This window comes from Athene cunicularia (genome assembly GCF_003259725.1).
Source record: "Athene cunicularia isolate RWA chromosome 1 unlocalized genomic scaffold, athCun1 chr1_part2, whole genome shotgun sequence".
NCBI lineage: Eukaryota > Metazoa > Chordata > Aves > Strigiformes > Strigidae > Athene > Athene cunicularia.
Genome location: NW_020799092.1, coordinates 60143763 through 60167109, shown reverse-complemented (window position 1 = coordinate 60167109; position 23347 = coordinate 60143763). Strand labels below are relative to the sequence as shown.

General features: G+C 36.9%; 1 protein-coding gene across 3 annotated transcripts in view; it reads left to right on the top strand.

Moving 5' to 3' along the window:
- GRM8 (glutamate metabotropic receptor 8) overlaps nucleotides 1–23347 on the top strand; it is a 358606-nt gene that overhangs the window by 269610 nt on the left and 65649 nt on the right. For all 3 annotated transcript variants that reach the window (XM_026868300.1, XM_026868299.1, XM_026868301.1), the window contains one exon: nucleotides 10123–10259. In XM_026868300.1, the coding sequence (XP_026724101.1) occupies nucleotides 10123–10259 (137 nt within the window). The remainder of the gene's footprint in view (nucleotides 1–10122; nucleotides 10260–23347) is intronic.

Here is a 23347-nt window from a genome sequence, read left to right as displayed (position 1 = left end):
TAGATGGCTCTTCAGAGACTCCCTTTTTCTGTAGACATCCCTTGCAGTTTAACTAGTTCCTAAACATCATAGTCTCTGTGTAGATTCCTGTAGCAATGTGTGGCTCTCTTTGATCCACTTACTTATATGACCCCCACCTCCGTTTGGGCAGGGTGTTCACTGAGCTCCACATCTCCTTTCTCTCCCATGGTTCAGTACCAGAGGTATTGTTCTGGAGTGGAAAGGGAGGAAATCTTTCTTTCTGAGACAGTACAGGCACTTGTGAATTACTGATATTTACTGAATTTGTTTTGTTATCTGAACCTTTTTATCTTAATTTATTTTGACATCTGAAATCCATAGAAGTGTGTATGTGTCTGCTTGGCATGTTTTCATCCTGGCCTGAAGTAAATGTTCAGACTGGAGTCTGAAATGGGAGAGGTGTAACTCATCTCTGCCTTCCCATATTCAGTAAATGCAAGCTGATGAGAAAAGTCTGGTGTCATCTGAAAGACACTCTGTCAATTGCCAGTTTGATAGGCTCTTATGTGAAAAGTTTCAGTGACAAAAGTGAGATACAGAGTAGAAATTAAGCTGCAAGCATACATTTTAGTAGAACTGAGCAGAATTGCTTATGCCAGATAAAATAAGCTAATTACCAAAGAATAAAAAGGATGAGCCTTATAAACCCAAAATTTTAGATGAAACTTTGGCCAGAGCTCTTTGAAAGATTAAAATAATAAAGAGAGAAAAAGAAAAAAATAATATTTATACTTGTATCTGTAGATACCACTGCTGTAGAATGATATATGAACATTAATCTAGGAAGGGAACAGTTTTTTTTTCTCATATAATGCACATTGTCCTAGGTAGGACCTACCTAGATAGGTCCTGATGAACAAGGCAAGTGGCCCCAGTGTATTCAGTGACTGATCAATAGTGCTGAAATAAGTACATCTTTCTGGGACTAGTAAAACAAAACAGCAAAAAACAAAGGAAAGTGGGAATGAAACACTACATCATCCTCCCCAAATAATGTCACAAAGCAGGGAAATTGGAAAAGATAGAATAAGGAGGATTCTCAGTATCTCAAAGTGTTGGAAACTGGCTGCTGCTCGAGACAGATGCAGGCAGGGTGCACCCAAGCTCTCATGACATGTAGTCCTCACATATGTCTTGGTGTGTCTTTCTTGTATACCCTCAGATGAGTTGATGGCCAGATTTATGGTCAGATGGGAATTAGTCTGTGCTTCCTAGGAACAAATTAATTAGAGTTTTAGGTAACATAAAACTGCCAATGCAGAAGTTCTTGGACACTCCTGGATGTCCTCGATCTCTCCTGATATCTTCCAGTGGCACTGTATAGCTACAGCTTCTTAGAAAATAGTTTTTTTGCCAATAAAATCATGAGACTGACATGAATAAATGATACAAATAAATGCTATGAAGACCCTTTTAAATTGGACATCTATTGTATGGTTGTGTTGCTGGGGACTGAAGGTGGTTGTGATTCTGTAGAGAAAAGCACATCTACTTGAAGTGTATTCACTTTATCAATACTGAAAAAAGTGACTTGCAGTTATATTTATGGTAAAGATTCCTCACACATTCACTCCCACTTCACAGAATATGTGTCAGCTACCTAATTTTCTTTTTTATCTTGTGGAAAATCTTAATTATGAACTCTTCTCAGAAGTATTACAGAAAATGTGTTTCCTATTACTCGTGCTTCAAAATAAATTTCAAAAGAAAAAATGGCCGACACAACTTTTTTTAAAAATATGATCATTAAAATTAACATTTTCTACCCAAGAACATTTGATGCTGTGTAGCCTATATCATGCAAACAAAACTTTATGCATTTATTTACGTTTGTTAAGTTGTTACCTAAAAAACGTAATGACCCTCTTATAACTTCCTCTTCCAGTACAAGCTGTTAGCTTGTACTAGATAATGTCATACCACCTTGATACTATTTTAGTATGTTACTAGAGAAGTAGTTATCTTGCAGTTGAGTTTTATGTCGTGTTGATTTTTAAGGGATTGAGTTATCTGTCCCCATTGCACACAATATCCATTCCCAGAGCCTGTTGGCTTTTTTTTTTTTTTCTTTGACTTACTAGGTTCTTCAGCTGCAGAACTGAACGTCTTCTCTGGCACACAGTGTATGGTGTGGATTTTAAGATGAAAACTGTCCCTATGGATTTTCTGAGTACAGAATAAAACCAGGCTGGATCATTCCAAGTATTCTGGTAGCACTGGGCTTTTGGGCTACATATAGGGAATGGCAAGTTTTTTCTCTCACTCTCTGTCTCCTTTCTTTCCCTCAAATCCCTCTCCCTGTCTACTCTGATGCCATATGTGGACAGGGCTGTCCCTTTCCCAAAGGTGAAAGGAACAAAGCTAAGGTGTCAGGAAAGGTCTAAAGGGGATTGTTTTCTGTTCCTCCTACCCCATCAGAACCTGCTCTTCACACTTCTTTCCTAGAACTGATACATGTTTCTGCCAATGCCACAGTGCTAATGCCTGCCTTGTTTTAGCACCTACCTGTGAATAAGCTCATTTACTTTTCATACCTCTCCCAGTTAGCCCTGAAGTAGGTAGGGAAAGTCATTCACATAGCATTGTCCCACCTGTGGGAGGAGAGGTGAAGGTAGAGGCATAGCCTCACTGTGCAGAGAACAGAACAGTGCAGGCTGGAAAATACAAAACTGCCTTCACAATACTATGTCACCATAGCAGGATGGGTGTCTAGCAATTTTAATTCTCTATCTGGCAAAATGTGAAGTTTAATCCATGATGCGGTTGTGTTACAGGTATACTTATTGTCTGTTAGTGGACTCAATGTGATGTTAAGAGAGGAGCTAGAGTTCTGTCTTTTTATATTCTGGAGCAAGTATTGCTTGTTGGAGGATATGAACCAAAATTTCACCAGTGTGGTATGTTTGCTGAGTGGCCAGTAGCAGATACTTGGGAAGACAGTGTAGATAACAAAGAAAATGTCAAAGAATTTTTATTTGTATAAACTTCTTGCAATTAATAGCTGAAGGACTACATGAACCAGAGTTGCATCTAGATCATGGCTTTAAATAACCACTGATACTAATGAATGATGGGGCAAATTGCTGTTTTAGATAACTCTACCTTTGGCTGCAACAGCTCAGTTTCATCTTCAAATTTTACTCATTTTAAGGTAAGTTTATGAGACATCGTGTCTCGGTGCTTGCTGTGGCAAGAAGTTCTAATACATTCTGGAAGGAAAAAAGTACTACTTGTTATTTGTTATTTTAAATATAATGTGCTCATGTTATCCATCCTGACTGATCTCATGCAGGAGTGGAATGAACTGTTCCTTTCACAGAAGTACACATTCTTAATCATTCACTGTGCTGAGGACCAACACACCAAATAAATTATACCCATCTCTGCATTATCACAACTAAAGTTCTTGTCCATCAGCTTCAATAATATAAAGTTGTACTGCCTGACTTTTTATTTTATTTTAATACCAAAGTCTTTCTTTATGAGCCTTGTTGTGGATACCACCATAATTTATATCACATATGCCCCAAATCTGTAAATAATTAATTTCCTGTATCACTCTTGGTTTCTCTTTGGTTCTCTTTTGTGCATTCATACATGAACAACCAGAATCTGCCCTGTGGTAAATAAGATAAATTGCCTAAATATGTGCATCGAATGCCATTTCAGATACTCCAGGGTATCCATCTGGCCTCCAGCTGCTGCCTTGGAAAGGCACAGGTTCTCTGTCATAGGCATATTCTGCATATCTGTGCGAATGTCTCCCATATTCTAGGATATTTAAAACATTGATAAGAACCTGTGTTTACATCAGCTGGATGCAATCCTGTTTTATTGTCCCAATCTTGAACTGAGACATTTAGGGTAATCATAAAGAGAAGTCTTTTCAGATTTTGAATAGGTGTAAGACAATAATAATTTGTTATTTTAGTAACAACACTGCTCATTGTTTGAAAATGTCTGCAGTATGGGGATCGAGCAGATAATGGCTTCATTTATCACAAAATCTTACATAGTTTGATACAGTAGTCCAGTACAATATTCCTCCTCTGTCTGCCTTTTGTTAGTTCTGATTAGTTGTTTATAATTCTCTTGTACTTTTTTTCAAGTATTAAATGTTTTAACAGCTTTCATTTACTCTTTCTATTGATTCAATTTCAACCTATTTCATTTGTCTAATTGAAATACTTATCAGTGACAAATTTCTTGTCTCATTTTACAAATGACTTCTTATTCTCTGGGTACTTTCAGTTCAAATGGTTACTCTTCCTCTTTCGACTTCACTGAGAACAATTTAATTCACGTACACTTCTGTAGCATTTTTAGTGCTAATTAAAATGAAATGCTAATTAAAAAAAGAAATCTGAACCCCCAACTCTAGCACTTGGACCTAATTGTATAAATTAATGAAATAAAGGTTGATCCTATAAACCTGGGGAGGCTTCCAGTATAGCTAAATTTGAACAGATGGTGCATTCTGAAGTTTTTGATACACAACAATTAACTGTATTATAGTGTTCAATAAACTGTTGTACTTCCATTCACCTAAATATACCCTTGAATCCATGCAGACTGCATTAGGATTTTTAACCACCTATGTGGAGCATCTCAAAGGATGAAGGCAGCCTAAGTAGTTTTCATTTCAGTTTAAAACATGAAATTAATATCAAGCCACTGAAACCTGGTGAAATAACAGGCTTGTATCTGGTATCAAGCTTTGTAATGAAATCAGCTCCACGAGAGTTGGAATATTCTGTAAATGGCAGTTGTGAGACTCATCGGCACAACCACTTTTCTGCACTTTTGTCAAGGCATTGAAGTAGCTGTACCTCATACTAAGTAAATTTTTATTGAAGGTTTTCATATAATAAAAATTCAAGGTTGTTGTTTTAATTTATCAGATGTATTTTTTTTTTTTTAAATAAGGCTTACCATTATTCTTAATTTAGGAACTGTTACAAATTAGTCACTGTAATATGCATTTAGCCACTACTACATGTGAACTGGTGGTGTTGCATTCATTCCACTTTTCCACTACCTGAGATGTAAAGAGAACAACTTCACTGGATGGTATCCAGGCAAGTGTACTTTATAAACTCACAGGGAACTGAGATTACAGTTTGCACTAGGAGCAGGGATGTTTTAGATTGATGTGAAATGTAATTTGATAAAGTAGGAACATGCAGGATAAGGTAGTTGCTGAGCAGCATCTTAAGAATATAAAGGTACATGTTTAAGAATTTCTTCAGAAGAATGTGAATTTTCAAGTTCAGTGCACAAAGGACCTGTCATAAAACAGTTGTTTATCAGAAAGAGTCCTCCTTGACGTCAGTGTAAGGCCTTAAAAATTCAAAAGGATCCATTACATCCTTGATTCTGAATTAAATGCCTCATGCATTTTAAATACTTTTTTTCTTCTCTAAATAATATTTCTGGCTAGTTTAAGATGTACTTTGAAAGGCTTATAAACAGCTGAGGTCACAGACACATTGCTTCTGTAATGTTAAGCTAATGTGCTAGTTTAACATCCAGAGTTGTTTAATGCTGCCAGCTGTAAACTGGGAAGAGGAGGGAAAATGTCTTTCAGTACCAGATTATTGCTTTATATCTACAATAAGTAAATGTGTCCTTAGGCTTAATAAAATGTAACATTGTTTTATACCATGTATATGGATTGTCTTCAAATGAATGGTAATAGAACTATTCTACAAAGCATCCTTCTATAGGGTTTATAGAAGATTATTTATTTAGGCTGATTTTGGAGTGGGATCTATTTATCTACCATTCATTGTTTAAAAAAATCTAAGGGACTTGGAATGCAATACAGCAAAGACTGAAGCCTTTAGGTGACCACATTATACTTGCAGCTGTTAAAAGGATGTCCAGCAGTAGACAAATGCTTATGTTTATGACTTGAAAAACTCAGGACACCAGTTGAGGTGCATGATCCACTATTTCTTTCTCTGTATTTTGAACCAAATCATTGGTCCTAGTCACAGCTCAGCTGTCAGGACAATGTAATTGCTTCATGCTGTGATGTCTTCGAAGGAGTAGAGTAGTGGATGGAGCTCTGTCTCCATGTGTTTCTCACTGTATCTTCTCTTTGTTCCCTTTTGGTTAAGTAGTAAACATAAATGAATGTTTTCACTCTATACTAACAATGAGACTGAACTGCTGGTGTTTCCTTTGCAGACTGAGGACATTAAGTGAGTTGCATTTCCCTATTTTGTTTTACTTTTAATTGCAAAAGAGTGTAATTTCAAAACAAGTCTATAAACCTTTTGAACAATGATTCATTGTGTAATTTGAAAATTTTCTTCCACTTATCAGTCTACAGCTATAAATCAGAAAAAAAGAAAAAAAATACTTTCTAAAAGTATTCTGGAATTGCTCAGCAAAGAGAGAAACTTCAGAAACAGATCTCAAAATAAGCTACTAAGTATGTTTATATATTAAAAAAAGAGAATTAAAAAAGGGTTAGCACATGTGATTATCCACAGTTAGCCAGACTTATTAGGTATTCTTGGAATTCTACCATATACTTTTGTTTTAGGCATCCAGAATATATTTAAAATTCAGTTAAGGTAGTGACAGATTGAATACAGTTACCTGAGTCAATCATGGGTTAAAATTATGCATGGCAACATAACCACACAGAGAATAAAATGTGAAAAGGCCCAAAGGCACACTGCTCTTTAACTACCTTGTTAAATGATGTTGACAAATGATGAAAAAAAAATTAAAATAGTGACATTATTTAAAGAAATGTGGGCTGCTTTGTATTCTCTGAGGTGTTCTACTATAGCATTACAGGGATATTTTTTCCTAAGTAAAAGTAACATCTTTCCTATGATGATGCTCAGTAAATGTGGTTCCCGGATGAGGATATCTGAGTTCATTCTCTAAGACAAATACTATATCCAAGAACTATTCAGTGTGGTTTCCCAAAATCTTTTTATCTAATTTGGAATTTACATAACCTGGGCTCACTACCCCAGGTCAGTGTTGTGTTCTGTATTACTTTCTCTCCACGGTGTGTTGCATTTAGATTTAACAGTTGGTTCTCAATGACCATTAAGTGGAGCAATTAAACACTTAATGTCTTAAACTAGAACTAATATGTAATTCCCTGTAATGGTAATGATACATTATGAGCACATGTGGCAGTACAGTAGCAAATATCAGGAGTGCTCAGTTCTGCATATCTGGTTGTCAAAAAAAGAGGCACTTGGACAACTCAGTGGCATTTGTTAGTGTTATATACCAAATCTAGACACGCCTCCACCTATGCTGTTAGTTATGGCCAGCTACAGTGTTTCTTCATGTGGTTTAATTATCTGGTCTCTATGAAGTATTAATCAGTTTTTCCACAGAAGTATTCACTTTAATTTGATGGACTATCCAACAAAGTACATTTTCTTAGAAAACCTTTTCATTTTGTGGACTTTCCATTCTCAGATGAACTGTTCTTCCAGATCATCCACCAGGGTATATTTTTCTTCAGATGAGATTTTTTTTTTTTTTTTTAAGAACTCTAATTAACCATTGGTGATTTGTTTATAGACTGAGGCCTCCAGTTTCATTCTGCCCTTACACCTTCAAGGCTTCTGCTACCATCTTACATTCATAATTTTGGGAACTCGGTAAAGTCCTCAGTTTTTCTTCAAATGTCTCTAAGCTTTGCTTTCCTGGTTATATAGCTAATGATTTCTTAGCACGATCCAGCCATGCATGCTTCCTTGGTTTTGGTTCATTTTATGTTTTATTTCACAAAGCAACTATGAACTAAAAGACATACATGAGTCATAAGACACAAGACATAGATGAAAATAATGGTCTGGTACTGCTTGAGAACGGTATCTACTGGTTATGGCAGCACTGCTAAAGTATAATCAAATTTACTTCCAGCAGGCACTGTGACTGTAACTGTACTTTCTGAAATCTGTTATTCAGCAGAGGGATAATGTGTTCTTCCCAGTTTCTGGGGGTCTGAATCTTCTGTGATTTATTCCATCTTTTAACAAGCTTAATTTTATTAACTCATGAGAGGCTGCTTTAACTTCTGCTATGTGAGAAAGATCTCGTTCCACTCAGTTGGAGTGACAGCTGAATTCAGCAGGATGCTATGTCCCTGTCAACTGAGGTGCACAGCATGAGATCCTATTATGCTCTAGTTGAGAACACCACTACATCAAAGAGAAAGATGATTCTGCCCTGTACTATAGTCTGTCTCTTTGTACATGATATTTCTAAACCCAGCAATAGATCATAAACTCACATGTTACTGCTGAGTGTAAGAACATCTGAAGTTCCCATTGGTCTTAAGGGATACAAAGGATATTTCGTATCTATTGGTAAAAAAATAACTGTTCTTTCCATTAGCTCTTCAAATGTTGACAAGTAAAAAAGATGAATTCCATCATTACTTGAGAGTAATAATTTGGAGGTTACCTCCACACTTACATATCAACAACAGCTGAGTGTGTTTATTGGGTGGTAGAAATTTATTGGATCAACTTGCTACTTGAACAGTGAAGAAAAATTTCATTGCTTAGAAGATTGTAGACTGGTGTTTTTCTTGCCCCTCATTCTGTCAAATGATTTGGGAGCAAAGCGCAAAGAGCTCTGCAAAATTCCGTGTTGAGTCTCTTGTATCTTTATGGGGTCTTAAGTCTTTATCACACATAATTTTTTGATACTCCTCTTCCATGGTTGCTCACATCTAATTTTTTCAGCCAGAGTTTTGCTGGCAGAACTGTGAAATTGGTACAGTATTTAATGTGCCACTTGTCACTCTCAAAGCACTATTTATTTCATTGGCTATCAGTTTAGTATGAAAGCTGATATACAAAAGAAGAGAACAAAATACTTTATGGGAGACAGACAGGCATACAAGAAGAAGTATGTCTGCTAAAATTCTGGGGCATGTAGCTTGCTCTTCCCACTTCTACTGGCTAGCTTCTGCTTGATAGATACACAGAATTTCAAGCTTTGTTTTGCATTCTCTGGGAACCACTCACAGTAGACTTAGTGCCTCTAGGTGCTGCATTAACAAGTCTCATTACTGTAGGAATTTACTATGAACTGGATATTCTGCTTTTCTTGGTTGTTCATGCAGAGAAACGTTCAAACACTGGGGGTGGGTTTTGTGGTGGTTTGGGTTTTTTCACAGTAAAGATAGATTTCATTCTTCATTCACTGAAATAGAACTTTAACACAACACTTGAATTTGTCTTCAGTGGACCTCAACTATACATATGATTCACCTATACATATGAATTTGGGATATAGGTGAAAATGACATTCTTTGTGTAGTGTTTGAAAAGTCTCTGTAGGAGTGCAGATCCTTGATGTCACCTTGAGGGAATTCATCAAAATGTGTCCTAATTTGGCTGGCCTGGTTGCCAAGGTAGACATGTAGTTTTCAATCTTTGAACATTTTGTTGATCGAAGTAAAAACAGTGTCAATTTGTAACTTTTGACAGCTCCAGCAATAGCCCTTTCTGTCAGGCAGTGTCATGTATAGAGGAGAGACCAACAAGCACAGCTGCTATCCTTCACTTATTTTGATAAAACACTTTTACACAGGTGGTCAGTACTAGAAACTGATCACATTAACTGTGACCAGATTTAGACACTTGTATCTCAAGGTCTTTTATGAGTGTTGGGTCCGAAGTTGATGATATTAATTTCATTTTCATACTTAACAGAGACATTTATGAAGTTCATTACAACATTGCTATTTTGTGCCTACTGCACTGTATTCACTGTGAAATTGTGCCCTTTTGCAAGTCAAAAGGAATTTCTCCATTTCTGTTTTATCACAGAAATTCCTAATGATCTGTATTATACACACCAAAAAAACAACCAACCAACCAACCAGATTGCAAGCAATTGTCTTTTTAAACTGTTTTAATTAACTCATGGATAAAAGTAAGTTTTAGAGTAAAGAGTAAATAAACTTCTTTGGTTTATTACCATACTAGCCTTGCATTACAAAGAACCTGCTCAATCTCTAATAAGTATTTTCCCTCCAAAATGTATTTTATGGAAGATTACTTTAAAGGTATTTAACATAATTGCTTTTAATTTTTTTTTCAGGGAGTGCTGGAACACCTGTTATCTTCAATGAAAATGGAGATGCTCCTGGACGTTATGATATTTTTCAGTATCAAATCACTAACAAGAGTACAGAATACAAAGTGATTGGACAGTGGACTAATCAACTTCATCTAAATGTAAGTACTCATTTGATTATGATGCTGATATTGGATAATACTCATTTGAGTATTACATTATTTCAAAACATTTAGAAAATGTTGATGATTTATTCTCTGTTGACAGAAGAAAGTTCTTGCATTATCTTATTGAGAAGACAGTAAAAGAAAGATAGCAGAATAACCTGAACCAAATTCTTTATATTTTAAAGTATATTGGGTTGTGTATTTGCCTGTTCCTTAAATTAATATTTTAGCATCATTATTTATCTGATATCCCTCAGACTGATTATTAAATTAGGCAGGGAAATAGTAACTCATCCCTCCAAAGAGGGTGTCAGACAAAATAATAGGTACATAAATATTGCCCAGGTATTTCAAATAATATAAGGAGATGGAAATGTATTTAGTAAAACAGAAGTTTGGATTCTAACCACTTCTGATGTAGTTGCAACACTGGGATGATGAGCTACTGTAATAAAAATATTTCTGGAATTTAAAGGGAGAATTTGAAGTTTTTCTATATAGTTAGCTAGGATTAGTATAGTCTTAGTAATTTAGTAATGTATTTTTAATATATTATATTAAGTAATATATTATTTCTTAACAGCAGAGGAAACAAAAGACACAACAACTTACCCATTTTTAGAAGGTGTTTCGAATTGCTGCCTTAATATGTTCCACAAGTTTTGTGGTAGTTAACCAACATGTGTATGGAATTATCTTTGTTTTGAAAATCACCATCCCAGTAAGCTTCAGAGAAGGTATTATGCAATATTTGTATGACAGCTAAGCATCAGCAACTTGAGAAATTGCTGAGTCCAAGGCTCTTTTTTCTGTCAGAAGATGGCTCCATGCGAGGAGAGTCACAATAATGAGAAAAGCAAAATGAAGTTAACCTGCTTCCTTGTTAGCTGTGCAGTGTTTACAGAGCTTATGTGAGGTATGTTTGTCATTTGGGTAGCTCTGCAAATATGAAATATCAAGTTTTGTTTTGCTAAGGGCTGATGAGAAGGGCAACAGTGAGAATTGATGACTCGATTCACCAAAGGGAGTTTATGCGGTGACTTTAATCAAATGACAAAAAGCACGTTTCAAACATCTCTGGTTTTCCATATGAGAGGTTCCTGAAGAAGAGTAACAAAGACAGTGTAGTAAATATTTGCAAATGATTCTCCTGTTGAGACTATTTTGCAATATTTATCTGAGTGCTACCCACAGTAAAACATATGATAGTTCCCCATTTTCAGCCACAGGTGTTAAACTGCTTTACCAAATCTACCATTGAATATCTATATCTACTTGGCAAGGACTCATTTATTTAATTCTTCTGCCCATATAGAAAAATCCCTACCAACAGAAACTGTGTGTAGCAGATTGTGTGGCAGTGTTATCTCCCTCCACTAACCTGATATCTGTCTGTTGAAAGGCATGAAAGGGGAAAATAATGGTTAAACAAGTTTAAAGATTAATACTAATTTATGGAAAACACTAGAGTTAGACCCTTATCATAACTATTATGGCACACATTCCAGATCTTCATAATTGCTAAACTTTTCTTAAAAATTAGTGTTTATTAAGTGAACTGAAAACCTGATACATATATTTTGCACAATTGTTAGTACTAAGAGCAGTTTCCATAATAGTAGCTAAAAGGTACCTTAATATTTGCTTCAATTTTAATTCCATTCCATTCCGTCTTTTTTTATCCCCCCCTAGATTGCTGAATTTTTCATTAAATCTGTAGCTTTTCAGTCCCATTATTTCTGTTGAGGTATGTGTACTACAGGGAGTTCTCTGAAATAAGATTACATCGGCTGCTACCCAGACTACTGAAACCACACCATGCACACAACCACATTGACCACAAAGCTGACAGGAAAGGATTCCTTTAAGGATGCCCCTTCTTAACTCTCGCTAAGAATGGATGTGTTAGGATGTTCTTTGGCTCTCTTTTTTCATCTTGTTTTTCACCTCTGAGACCTCACGTACCGGATACAACTGGTTGTCCAAATTTGCGGGCAAGCTAGCGTGTGGAGTCATGAAGTTGCGAATGGGGCAGTACATGTCATTTCAGTGGGTGTTTCTGCTCCCAGCCTTGTGCTATGGCCCCACTTTTGTCCCACCATCCCCTGCTCTGCTGCACACCCCCTGCTTGCACAGACCGGGTGTGAGCAGGCACACAGGGCTCAGTCCCTCCATGCACAGTGCAGCTGGATAGATTAAGCAAGGAGATGTTTCTCTCCCAACCTTTCACTCCTGATCTTTATCTAAATCTTCGAAGATTTCTAAAGGGGTGACTGGGCTTTATTTCTGAAAATTTGTCAGGGCTTGAAATGCTGGATGCTAGTCTCCAATGGTGTCTTCAGACTCTGGTACAGTAACAATGAAGAAAGAAGTCATAACAGGGGTGGTACAGTTCATTTCCGTCTGTATCTATATTCACCAAACTTAGCATGTGTCGATGGTAGTTATGCCACATGATGATCTGCTGTGTCAAAGCTGTTGCCTCTTCTCAAGAGACAAAATGTACTAAAACCAAGTAGTATTTGTAAATGATTGTCAATACTCCAAATCATCATATTGCAAATTAGGTAGTGCTTTTGATTCCCAGTGAATCAAAGGGAACACAGTGTATGTTTACATTTGTTTTACTGAAAACATGTATATTATTGAAGGCAAAGCAGTATTAAGATGATGGAACACTTTTCAGCTTGCTGTTCTATAAAAGAGATGCTTTTAAAATATAATCCTTCTTTCTCCTGCAGTTTCTTCTTAATGAAGACACATGTAATTATGGTTTTTAGTCAATCTCTGTGAGCTACATATCCTTTATAGATACAACTGTTTTTACAGAGATTTTTTCCTCAAATTTTGTGATAACATGTTGTACCTATGATGTGCTAATCTATACAGCTGATACTGTGCTTCATAAAATTTATAGCTTTTATACATCTTTTTATTTTCTCTGACAGAAAATCATGAAAGTACCAGGCTTGCAGCACAGTTCAACCTTTGGAACAATTAATGTAACTAAGATTAGAACACGACTTGCATCCAAATAACTGAATCAAAAGGTTTCCTTTTTTCTTGATTAAAAAAAAAAAAAAAAATTTCCTTTTTAGTTTGGTGGTTTGTTTGTTTGTTTGTTTTATTTTGTTTTGTTTTGTTTTCCTTAAGATGCTCTTTGATATTTGCTGTGTCAGATTTTGGCTGCGAGTTTCTGTTGTGTGGGCTACAGTTTCTTACCTGGCGGCTAGCCCTGGTCCTGTCTCTGACCCTGACCCTCAGGATGCAGGATTCCTCTGCTGGTGCCTTCGGTTCCTCAAAGTTTTCACTGACTCTGCAGGGTCCTTGTGATCAAGCTTCAGACTTCTTCCTTTCCTGGTGCAGTGCTGGCTTTCTCTTTGGACAGAAAGTGCTGACTCTTGCTAGATAGAGATTGTATCACGCTCCCTACGGGGCTCTGTCAGCAGGCTACACCAGCTGCAGTGGCCCACTGGCTGCAGTGTTAGTTTCTCTCTGTAGTCCTGCGTAACATTAATGCACTCTTTCAGGCAGACTAATCTTTCAGATTTCCTCTGAAGCAGCTATTGCTTCCAGATGTAGGAACTTCATGATTACTGATTAGAACTACTATTGTGATTCTTACAAACCAAACATGTGTGACAATTCTGAAGTATTGAAGTTAAATGAAAAAAGAATCTTGAACTTAAAAATTTTAATTTTTATGTGATTCATGAGCCCGAATGAGGCATCTTAATCTTTCACAGATACAAGGACACTCTTGAAAGCATATATTTAGAAACATCAAACTATAGTCTCAAGGAATCTGATTCTTTTATACAGTTATAGTATACATACAATTATATATATGTGAAGCTCAAGGGCAGCCTTGGCTGCAGTGACCATGAAAGGAGTTCAAGATCCTTAGGGCAGCAAGGAGGGTGCACAGCAAGCTCACTACCCTGGACTTCACGAGAGCAGACTTTGACCTCTTCAGGGATCTGCTTGGTAGAATACCACGCGATAAAACTCTGGAGGGAAGAGAGGCCCAAGAAAGCTGGTTATTGTTTAAGGATCACCTCTTCCAAGCTCAGGAGTCATGCATCCCAACAAAGAATTTAGGTCAGAACACCAGGAGGCCTAGATGGATTAACAAGGAGCTCATGGACAAGCTCAGACATAAAAAGGAAGCCTACAGAGTGTGAAACAAAGACAGGTAGCCTGGGAAGAACACAGATAAACTGTCTGAGCAGTCAGAGATCAGATTAGAAAGGCCAAAGCCTTGATAGAATTAAATCTGTCCAGAGACATCAAGAGCAACAAGAAAAACTTCTATAGCCGTGTCAGTGATAAAAGAAAGACTAGGGAGAATGTGGGCCCTCTCTGGAAGGAAATGGGAGACTTGGTTACCTGGGATATGGAGAAGGCTGAGGTACTCAATGAAATTTTGGCTTCAGTCTTCCCTGGCAAGTGCTCCAGCCACACCACTCAAGTTGTGGAACACAATAGCAGGGACTTAGAGAAGGATGAACTGCCTACTGTAGGAGAAGATCAGGTTCGAGACCTAAGGAACCTGAAGGTGTACAAGTCCATATATCCTAATGAGTAGCATCCACGGTCCTGATAAGTAGCATCCTCGGGTCCTGAGGGAACTGGCAGATGAAGTGGCTAAGCCACTATCCATCATATTTGAGAAATTGTGACAGTCTGGCGAAGTTCCCACTGACTGGAAATGGGGAAACATAACACCCATTTTTACAAAGGTAAATAAAGAGAACCCAGGGAACTACAGGCCAGTGAGTCTCACCTCTGTGCCCAGCAAGATCATGGAGTGTATCCTCCTCTAAACTGTGCTAGGGCACATGGAAAATAAGGAGGTGATTGGTGACAGCCAACATGGCTTCACTAAGGGCAAATCATGCCTGACAAGTTTGGTGGCCTTCTATGATGGGGTTATAGTACTGGTCAGTAAGGGAAGGGCAAGTGACGTCACCTACCTTGACTTGTGCAAAGCATTTGACACTGTCCCACATGACATCCTTGTGTCTAAATTGGAGACACGTGGATTTGACAGATGGACCACTCAGTGTATAAGGAATTGACTGCATCGTTGAGCTCAAAATAATTGCAGTCAACAGCTTGATGTTCAAGTGGAGAGTAGTGATGAGTGGAATTCCTCAGGGGTTGGTGTTGGGACCGGTGCTGTTTGACATCTTTGTTGGCAACATGAGTGCACCCTAGCATGTTTGAGGATGACACCAAGTTGTGATGCAGTTGACACACTGGAGGGAAGGGATGTGGCATCCAGAGAGATCTTGGCACGCTTGAGAGGTGGGCCCATGCAAACCTCATGAAGTTCAACAAGGCCAAATGCAAGGTCCTGCACATCAGTTGAGGCAATCCCAAGCACAGATACAGGCTGGGTGATGAGCGGATTGAGAGCAGCTCTGCAGAGAAGGACTTGGGAGTAGTAGTGGATGGAAAACTGATCATGAGCCAGCAATATGTGCTATCAGCCCAGAAAGCCAACAGTATCCTGAGGTGCATCAGGAGAAGTGTGGCCAGCAGGTCAAGGGAGGTGATGCTCCTCCTCTACTCTGCTCTTGTGAGATCCCACCTGCAGTATTGTGTTCAGCTCTGGGATCCCCAACATAAGGACATAGACATGCTCAAGTGGGACCGGAGGAGGCCAAGAAGATGATCTGGGGGCTGGAGTACCTGAGGACAGGTGGGAGATTTGGAGTTGTTTAGCTTAGAGAAGGCTCCAGGGAGACCTTATAGCAGCCTTCCAGTACTTAAAGGGGTCCTGCAGGAAAGGTGGGGAGGGATTCTTTATCAGGAATGTAGTGACAGGATGAGGGGTAATGGTTTTAAATTGAGAGAGGGTAGATTTAGATTAGACATAAGGAAGACATTATTTATTGTGAAAGTGGCGAGACACTGGCACAGGTTGCCCAGAGAAGCTGTGGCTGCCCCCTCCCTGGCAGTGTTCAAGGCCAGGCTGGATGGGGCTTTGAATAACCTGATCCAGTGGAAGGTGTCCCTGCCCATGGCAGGGGGTTGGAACTATATGATCTTTAAGGTTCCTTCCAACCCAAACCATTCTATGATTCTAATTATCACTGTACATAGTTCTGACAATGTAAATTTACACCTCTTCTAAAGTCCTTTTACTCTCTATTGTTGCCTGACTTTAAATTATCTTAAAGTACTGGAAATAACCAGACCCAAGAATTTTTAGTGTCACCTGGAAGGAAAAAATAATTGCCTTGGAACTTCTGATCATTGACTACATGTTAATCGTCAGGGTTTTCTGTTGTTTGCTTTCCTCATTTTCTTTGTCAGGAGAAGAAGATAATTTATTTTCATGAAAATCTGATAGTCAAAATTATTTCTTAAAAAAATATTCTGGTTTCCATAATGAATAAAAAAAATCTAGGAAGAGGTAGCTGTTTCTCTAAAAGTTATGTTTTATTCATATTGCAACAGTATTTTGCATACCAGGTCACACGTAAAAGTTCACTACAAATGTGTGCATTTAGCAAATTTGAGCTCTCAACCATGTAATCTCTGTTGGAGGAAAGTTGTTAAAAACAAGCTTGATTTTCCTGGCACTTATGATTTGAAATCAACTTCCTTTTATGATTAAAAATGAAATTCGTCTCAGAAACTGTGTTCTATATTGCACATGTTGTAGTGAGGGCTAGACTGAGATTTTGATTGATGACTTTTGTTGGGGGCAGTAAATGAAAATAGTTCCAGTTCTAAAGTTTTAATAATATTTTTCTCATTTTCCTTTACTTAGGAACCTATTGAGTTTGTTCTGGCTCATTTCTGAGTAACTTTTTTCCCCTCTTTAAAAACGTTATGTTTTGAAACCGAAATGTCAGTTGGAAAAAGCTGAAATGTTTAAAAAATTTAATATCGATTATTTTAGCTTCTAAAAAATAATTTTTAATATATTTTACAGCATTATCAGATCTCATTTCAAGCTTATACATTGTTCTGTGTTTAAAGATTCTTATATGAAAAAAATATGTACATCCAAATGCATATTTTTCCAAATCAGTAATTTTGATTGATGGGACTTCAGGTAGACACAGTTATTGTTGCTTTCAGAATCAGGCATTTAACTGATGCCAATAAAAATCTTGACTGGATATCCATTTATGTGATATTATTCCTTAAGAAAAACAAATCATATCAATACACTGTATGTTTCAAGTGAAAACAGTGAAAGCTTTAAAACTGAATTCACCTGTGGGTTTTGTGTTTTTGGTGGGTTTTTTTTGTTTTTTTTTTTTTTTTTTTTTTTTTTTTTCCCACAAGAATTCCATGGAAAGGCAAGAGAAATTTTACAATAACAGATTTTTATCAATCTGTTAGAAATAATAGGATGCTTAAGCTTTCAGGTTTATGGAGTGCATGCACTAAGCATATAAATTACTCAAAAGCATCTTTTTTTTCTTAATGGTCTTGATTTATGACTAAGAAAACCATAAATTAAATTACACTGATGTGATGAACTATCAGAGAGACAGCCATAATCATCATCAGCCTTAAGCAGTGTTTGGTGAACGAGTAAAAAACTGGGAATCCCACATTCACAATGAGCATCCCTTCAGGCAGCCATACCACAAAAAGAATTGAATCAGTGTTTGATTTCTCTTCTTTTCTAGGACTCTCATAAATTATGTATCTAATCCTGAAGGAAACTATCAACACTGACATTAGTCAGTTCTTTTTGGAAGTAACAGATTCAAAATGCATTAGTTCCCTTTCTTGTGACATGGTAAAAGAAAATTATTCAAGAAGCTTCTGATGTTTTCTCTAAGTGCAGCAAATAAGTTTCAAGCTTTGCTGTAGGCCAGTATATTTCATTAAAGAAGCCAGAGAGCCTCTTTTTTCCTGTGTTAGCTGTTATATAATTGATTGATAGATATTTTCAAATTGCTGAATCTAAGCCCTGTGTTTAACAAAAGAACATGCTACAGTGAAATACACAGCAGGAGCACTTAGTGCTGTATATGATTACATCTATAAACAAAATATGACAATCATACTGCCTTCAGGGTGTTCTTCTGCCTATATGTAATAAGGCAGTAGAGTTCAAACTTACACTCTATTCCACTTACTGGCCTAAAAATTGTTGATGCGGGGTTAAAAATAAACCAGTAAACCAAGCAAAAATGTTTTAGGTTCTTATATTCACAAAACTATATTGTTAGCTTATTTTATTCTACATAGGGCTGAAAGTAGAAAGAGACTATTATGGTATTCAGAAGACTACTTAGGTTTCACAAAGAAAAAAAATCTTAACACAGTTCAATAAGTATGACTCAGGATTTATTCTTCCTCACTGTCAGAGCCTGAGGTCAATATGAGATCAATGCTAGACTGAAGAGTTAAGTCATCCGTAGGCTACAGCATATACAAATCGTAGACAAGCCGAAAAAATACATGAAACATGGAATAAAATTGTGATTTTATTATTTTGAAAGGTTACAGATTGTGTTATTCATTAAAAAATTACTTTGGGATAGGGGAAATAAGCTGAATACAGATGTTAAAAATGCATTAAATGATTTTGAGATGTGCCTGTAGTAGAACAGATGCTATTTCAGACATGACTGGAAATCAGAACAGAACTTGGATTCAAGAGACAATGACCTTAGAAGAACCCCAGAAGAACGACAACTTATCTTCCTTCTGAAGCTTTTTACTTTGTTGGTCCTTATAGTATTTTTTTTTCCTCATTGAAACATTTTGACTGATTCTTTGGAGAAAAAAAGAAAATGGAAAAAAAGAGTGCTGCTAAGAAAAAATCCTGAACTCAGAGAACCATTTGTTCTTCATTAGAATGATACTAGATTGCCAATGAAACAGCTTCTGCTTGAGAGTTAGGATGAATAGGGATTTTTTCCCTCCTTGTCAGGGTGACTGAAAGTCAGGTTTCTCAAATGAAGCACAGGGTTGCAGTTGCACGCTTAGCTGTGAATTTGTCACAGGATTCTTGAGTGGATAGTAGATATTTTATAGTTTTTGTGATCAACCGTTGTAGAAGTGTTGTGATTAGAATGTTCTTTAAATAGTCATAGCCAACAGGACCATTTAAAAAAAACCCCAAAACTAGAAAGGAGGCCTTGCCATGCATCACAAATAAATCACTTGTAGTTTAAAATATTATTTTGTCTTTCACAATAAAAACAAGCGTGCAGTGATAGAACAATGAAAAGTCAGGAGCTTTTATATGTATTCCTGGAGAGTTCTGCATTCATATATGGGACTTCAGAGCAGGGTTAGCTGCTCCCCTGGTACCAGTTAATGTGACTTTTAGCATAGACAAAGAGCTACTGGGTGTAGGTGGCAGGAAGTCTGCGTTGAATTGCTTTGTGAGGTACCAACGTGGAACATGGATAACAAGCATGTTTCTTCCCCATTCTCTTCCGTCTTTCTCCTCTCCCCCATATAAATTTATATATGTATTATAATTTCAAGTTTGGGTGGCCCTTTAAACGTAGAAGCAAAACGTTCATGCCTAAAAGCAAAACCGGTAGATTAAATGACTTTAATTATTGTTCATTTGTGTTATATAATGGAATTCTACTACTAAATTAAAAATCATTAAATGGAAAAAGAAAGAGACATTCAGTGGTTATGATATAATGAATGAGAATAACCAGAAGTTAGCAAACATTGCTATATGGTTATTTTTTCTATTTGCTCTGCTGCAGTTTCTCTTCGTCTTGCAGTAGTATTAATTTCCTTTCTTTAGGACAGTCATCTAAAATTTATCCAGGACTTTTCATCCTGATAAATCCTCAAACACTTTTCAAAAAAATTATTTAAAGACAGGTAGTGAATTATTTTCTGTGTTTCCAAAATGGTATCACAGTTTTAGTGGTGATAGTACAGTTTAAATCAGGGAATGAAGAATGTATAGCTAATCTCACTGTCACTTCAACTCACAGTAAACAGATTTAGTATTGAGTGGGACAATAGGATGTGCTGGGAATAACTGGATCAGATAGGGAAGATTGCAGTAATGTTTCCAGTAACTCCATGAATTGAAGTGAAACCTCATTTATGAAAGAAAGTGAAGCAGAAAGTGAAGCAATGGCTTTGGAATGGTTAACTGAGATTTGCATCACCAGAGGCCATTGCAAGGAACTCCTAGACTTGTAATGTAACCCATCTGTTATCTTCCCCAGTGCTGTGACCTCGTTAGCAAAATTGTGACTTCACTTCAAAAAATAGAGTAGCTGGAGAGAGTCCAACTGCAAGCAATGATAATGATCAGCGATCTGAAAGTATGCCTGTAGGGAAAGGTTGAGCAAACTGGTATTGTTTAGTCTGGAGAAGACTGAACTGAGAGGAGTTATGTTAATCTCTTTCAATACAGAAAAGATTATTCAGGAAAAGAACAAACTGTTAGTCATAATTAATTTAGCTATTAGGAGAAATACTGGATTTGAATTACAGTAAGAAAAAATTAATGCAGACATGCTGGAAGATCTAATGATAATTAAGCACTGGACTGCACTGGGAGGCTGGGCATTCTCCAGCACTATGGCTGGTTAGAGCAGGTGAGCTGTACAGACTGATTTTTCATACTTGATTCAGAGGTGGGGCCAGAGGAGTACTCTCAAGATCTCTTTCAGTCATCTTTTCTTAAGTTTTCTGGATTTTGTTACTTTGGTTTGTAGTTGTTTTTTGTTGTGTGGTTTTTTGTTTTGTTTTGTTTTGTTTTGTTTTGTTTTTTAATTTGCTAGCAATCCCCTCAAAGGTAGATTTCCTGTAGGCCTTGAGCAAATGCTGGAACGGGTACAAGTAACTGGGTTCCTACACTCTTACATTTCCTGAGTGAATGCAAGACTGTTTATGTCTTTAGCAAGAGCTCTAGAAGAATGCCATGACAGACTGATTAGTTTATAAACTTGGTTACTTATTTAGGTCATCTTTTACTTCAGGTTGTGCATCCTATTAGTAGGTAAGGACAGCTTTTCTATGAATCCTTGGAGACATTTCCTTCCACATATAGGACTCCAAATTGGACTTTTTTTACATGAGAGCTGCCTAATACTTCCCTAAATGCTTTATGTCTCTTTATGTCTATGTGAAAACAGTTTACTGTTGTGACAGTGATTATTTCTTTTACTTAGACATTCTTTCCCTACCATTTCTCAGAGAAGCATTTTCCCTGTAACCAAAAGAAATACAGAAGCTCTACCCATAACAATATTCAATATGCATCATTCGCTAGCCAAGAAGTAGGAAAAATATGACCATCAGCATTTCTTATTTACTTTATTCTTATAACTATATTTTTTAAAAAAAGTTTCTTAAATAGGTATTATCTAAAACTGCAAAAGGCCATCTAAAGAATTTAGCTGTCATGAGAATACATTGAAGATTTTGTATTTATCTGGCCTAGGTTTTTTATTTGTATTCAGAATAATCAGTACTTGAAATCTCTCCTATCACTAAGGAAGACAGCCAAAGGGATCTCAAGAGACTGTCTAGCCCTTGCACAAAGTTAGCATCTTCTATACTCATGTTACTCCAAGGATGAAGATTTTACAGCCTCTGACGGCATTCTCTTCTGATTTTTTAACTACCCTTATTACACTGAAGTGTCTTATAAATACCTTACTTTACTCCTTATTGTTATAATTTCCGCCTGTTACCTCTTATTTCGTTCAGTATACATCAAGTACATCCTCATCCTTTTCATGTATTCAAAGACTGTTGTTTTACCCCCTAGGCTGTGTTATTTCTTCAGGCTATGTAACCTGAATTTGTTCAATTCAGTCACATAAATCATGTTTTCTAGTCATACTTCTGATCTTTGCTGATTTCCTCTGGACTCCCCATTTGATTCTCCTTCAAACTGAAACCTAATGATCCGGCCTTCAAAAAGCACTCTGGCTGAAGTCTCATTAGCGTGGAGTACAGGAGAAACATCATTTCATGTATTCATGAGTGCAGACTAGTGGGGAAGGATTATCCATCTGTGTTTTTCAGGATAGCATTTCCCCCTTTTGCAATAGTATAAGATTGGTTCACATATTAGAATCCACTAGAGCCCTGAGATTTATTTTTTTTTTTTTCTGAAGAGTTGCTATCTCTGTCCTTCCTGACCCATAATGTGTTACCTGTTAGTTGTCTCTGTTAAACCACACACTCCTTTTTTTCAGACTCTCTGCAGTATTGTTTGGAATAAGTGTCCTGACCTTCAACATAGCTTCAGCCTTTTCCAGTGTTATTGCCTAAATTTGATCACCATCTACTCTATCATCCAAACTGCATTGAGTGGTTATTACAAGTATTGAATAATAGCAGACTAAGAATAGACCTTTCCACTTCCCACCCTGTACCATCCCTTCCATTCTACAGTGAATCAATGACAAATTTTATCTTCCCACAGCTTTCTGACATAATTTGCACTTAGCCCTTAGGGGCTAGATATGTTTCAATAGGTTGCTTATGACTGAGAGTGTAATTTGAGATGGTGTCAAAAATCTTTCTAATGTTAAGATAAATGACACCTAGCTGCTTGCCTCTCATCCACGATGCCTGTTACCCTCTCACTGAAGGAAATGTGACAGCTCATTGTTGACAGATCCCTTTTGGCTGCTATTTGTCTTGTTTATTTTCTCTGTGCTTTTGAAATATGTTTGTTTATTTCTTTCAGGATTACTCTGGGAATTCAAGTTAAACTGAATGATTGATAATTCCCTAGCTGCTTTTCCCCCTTTTCTGAGCATGAACACTAGGTTTCCCATTTGCAGGTTCTCCATACTTCCCCATAAAGTCTTAAGAGCTTTCTCCTCAGTCAGTTCTTTAAGTATTGTAGACTAAATCTCAGTATGTTCAGTCCATATGAACCCCGCTGACTTCCTCAAGTACTCTCATTTTGAATGTGTTCATCTTTCTTTCCTTAGTAACAAGGATTTTTTCCCCCGGTTTTTTTTTGTGGTTTTTTTTTTTTTTTTTTTTTTTTTTTTTTGCTAGCTTAAACTTTTTCCACATGCTTGTTTTGTGCCTGCCAGATCACCAAGTCTCTCAACAGAATTTTCAGTTTAATTATTGACTCTTCATTC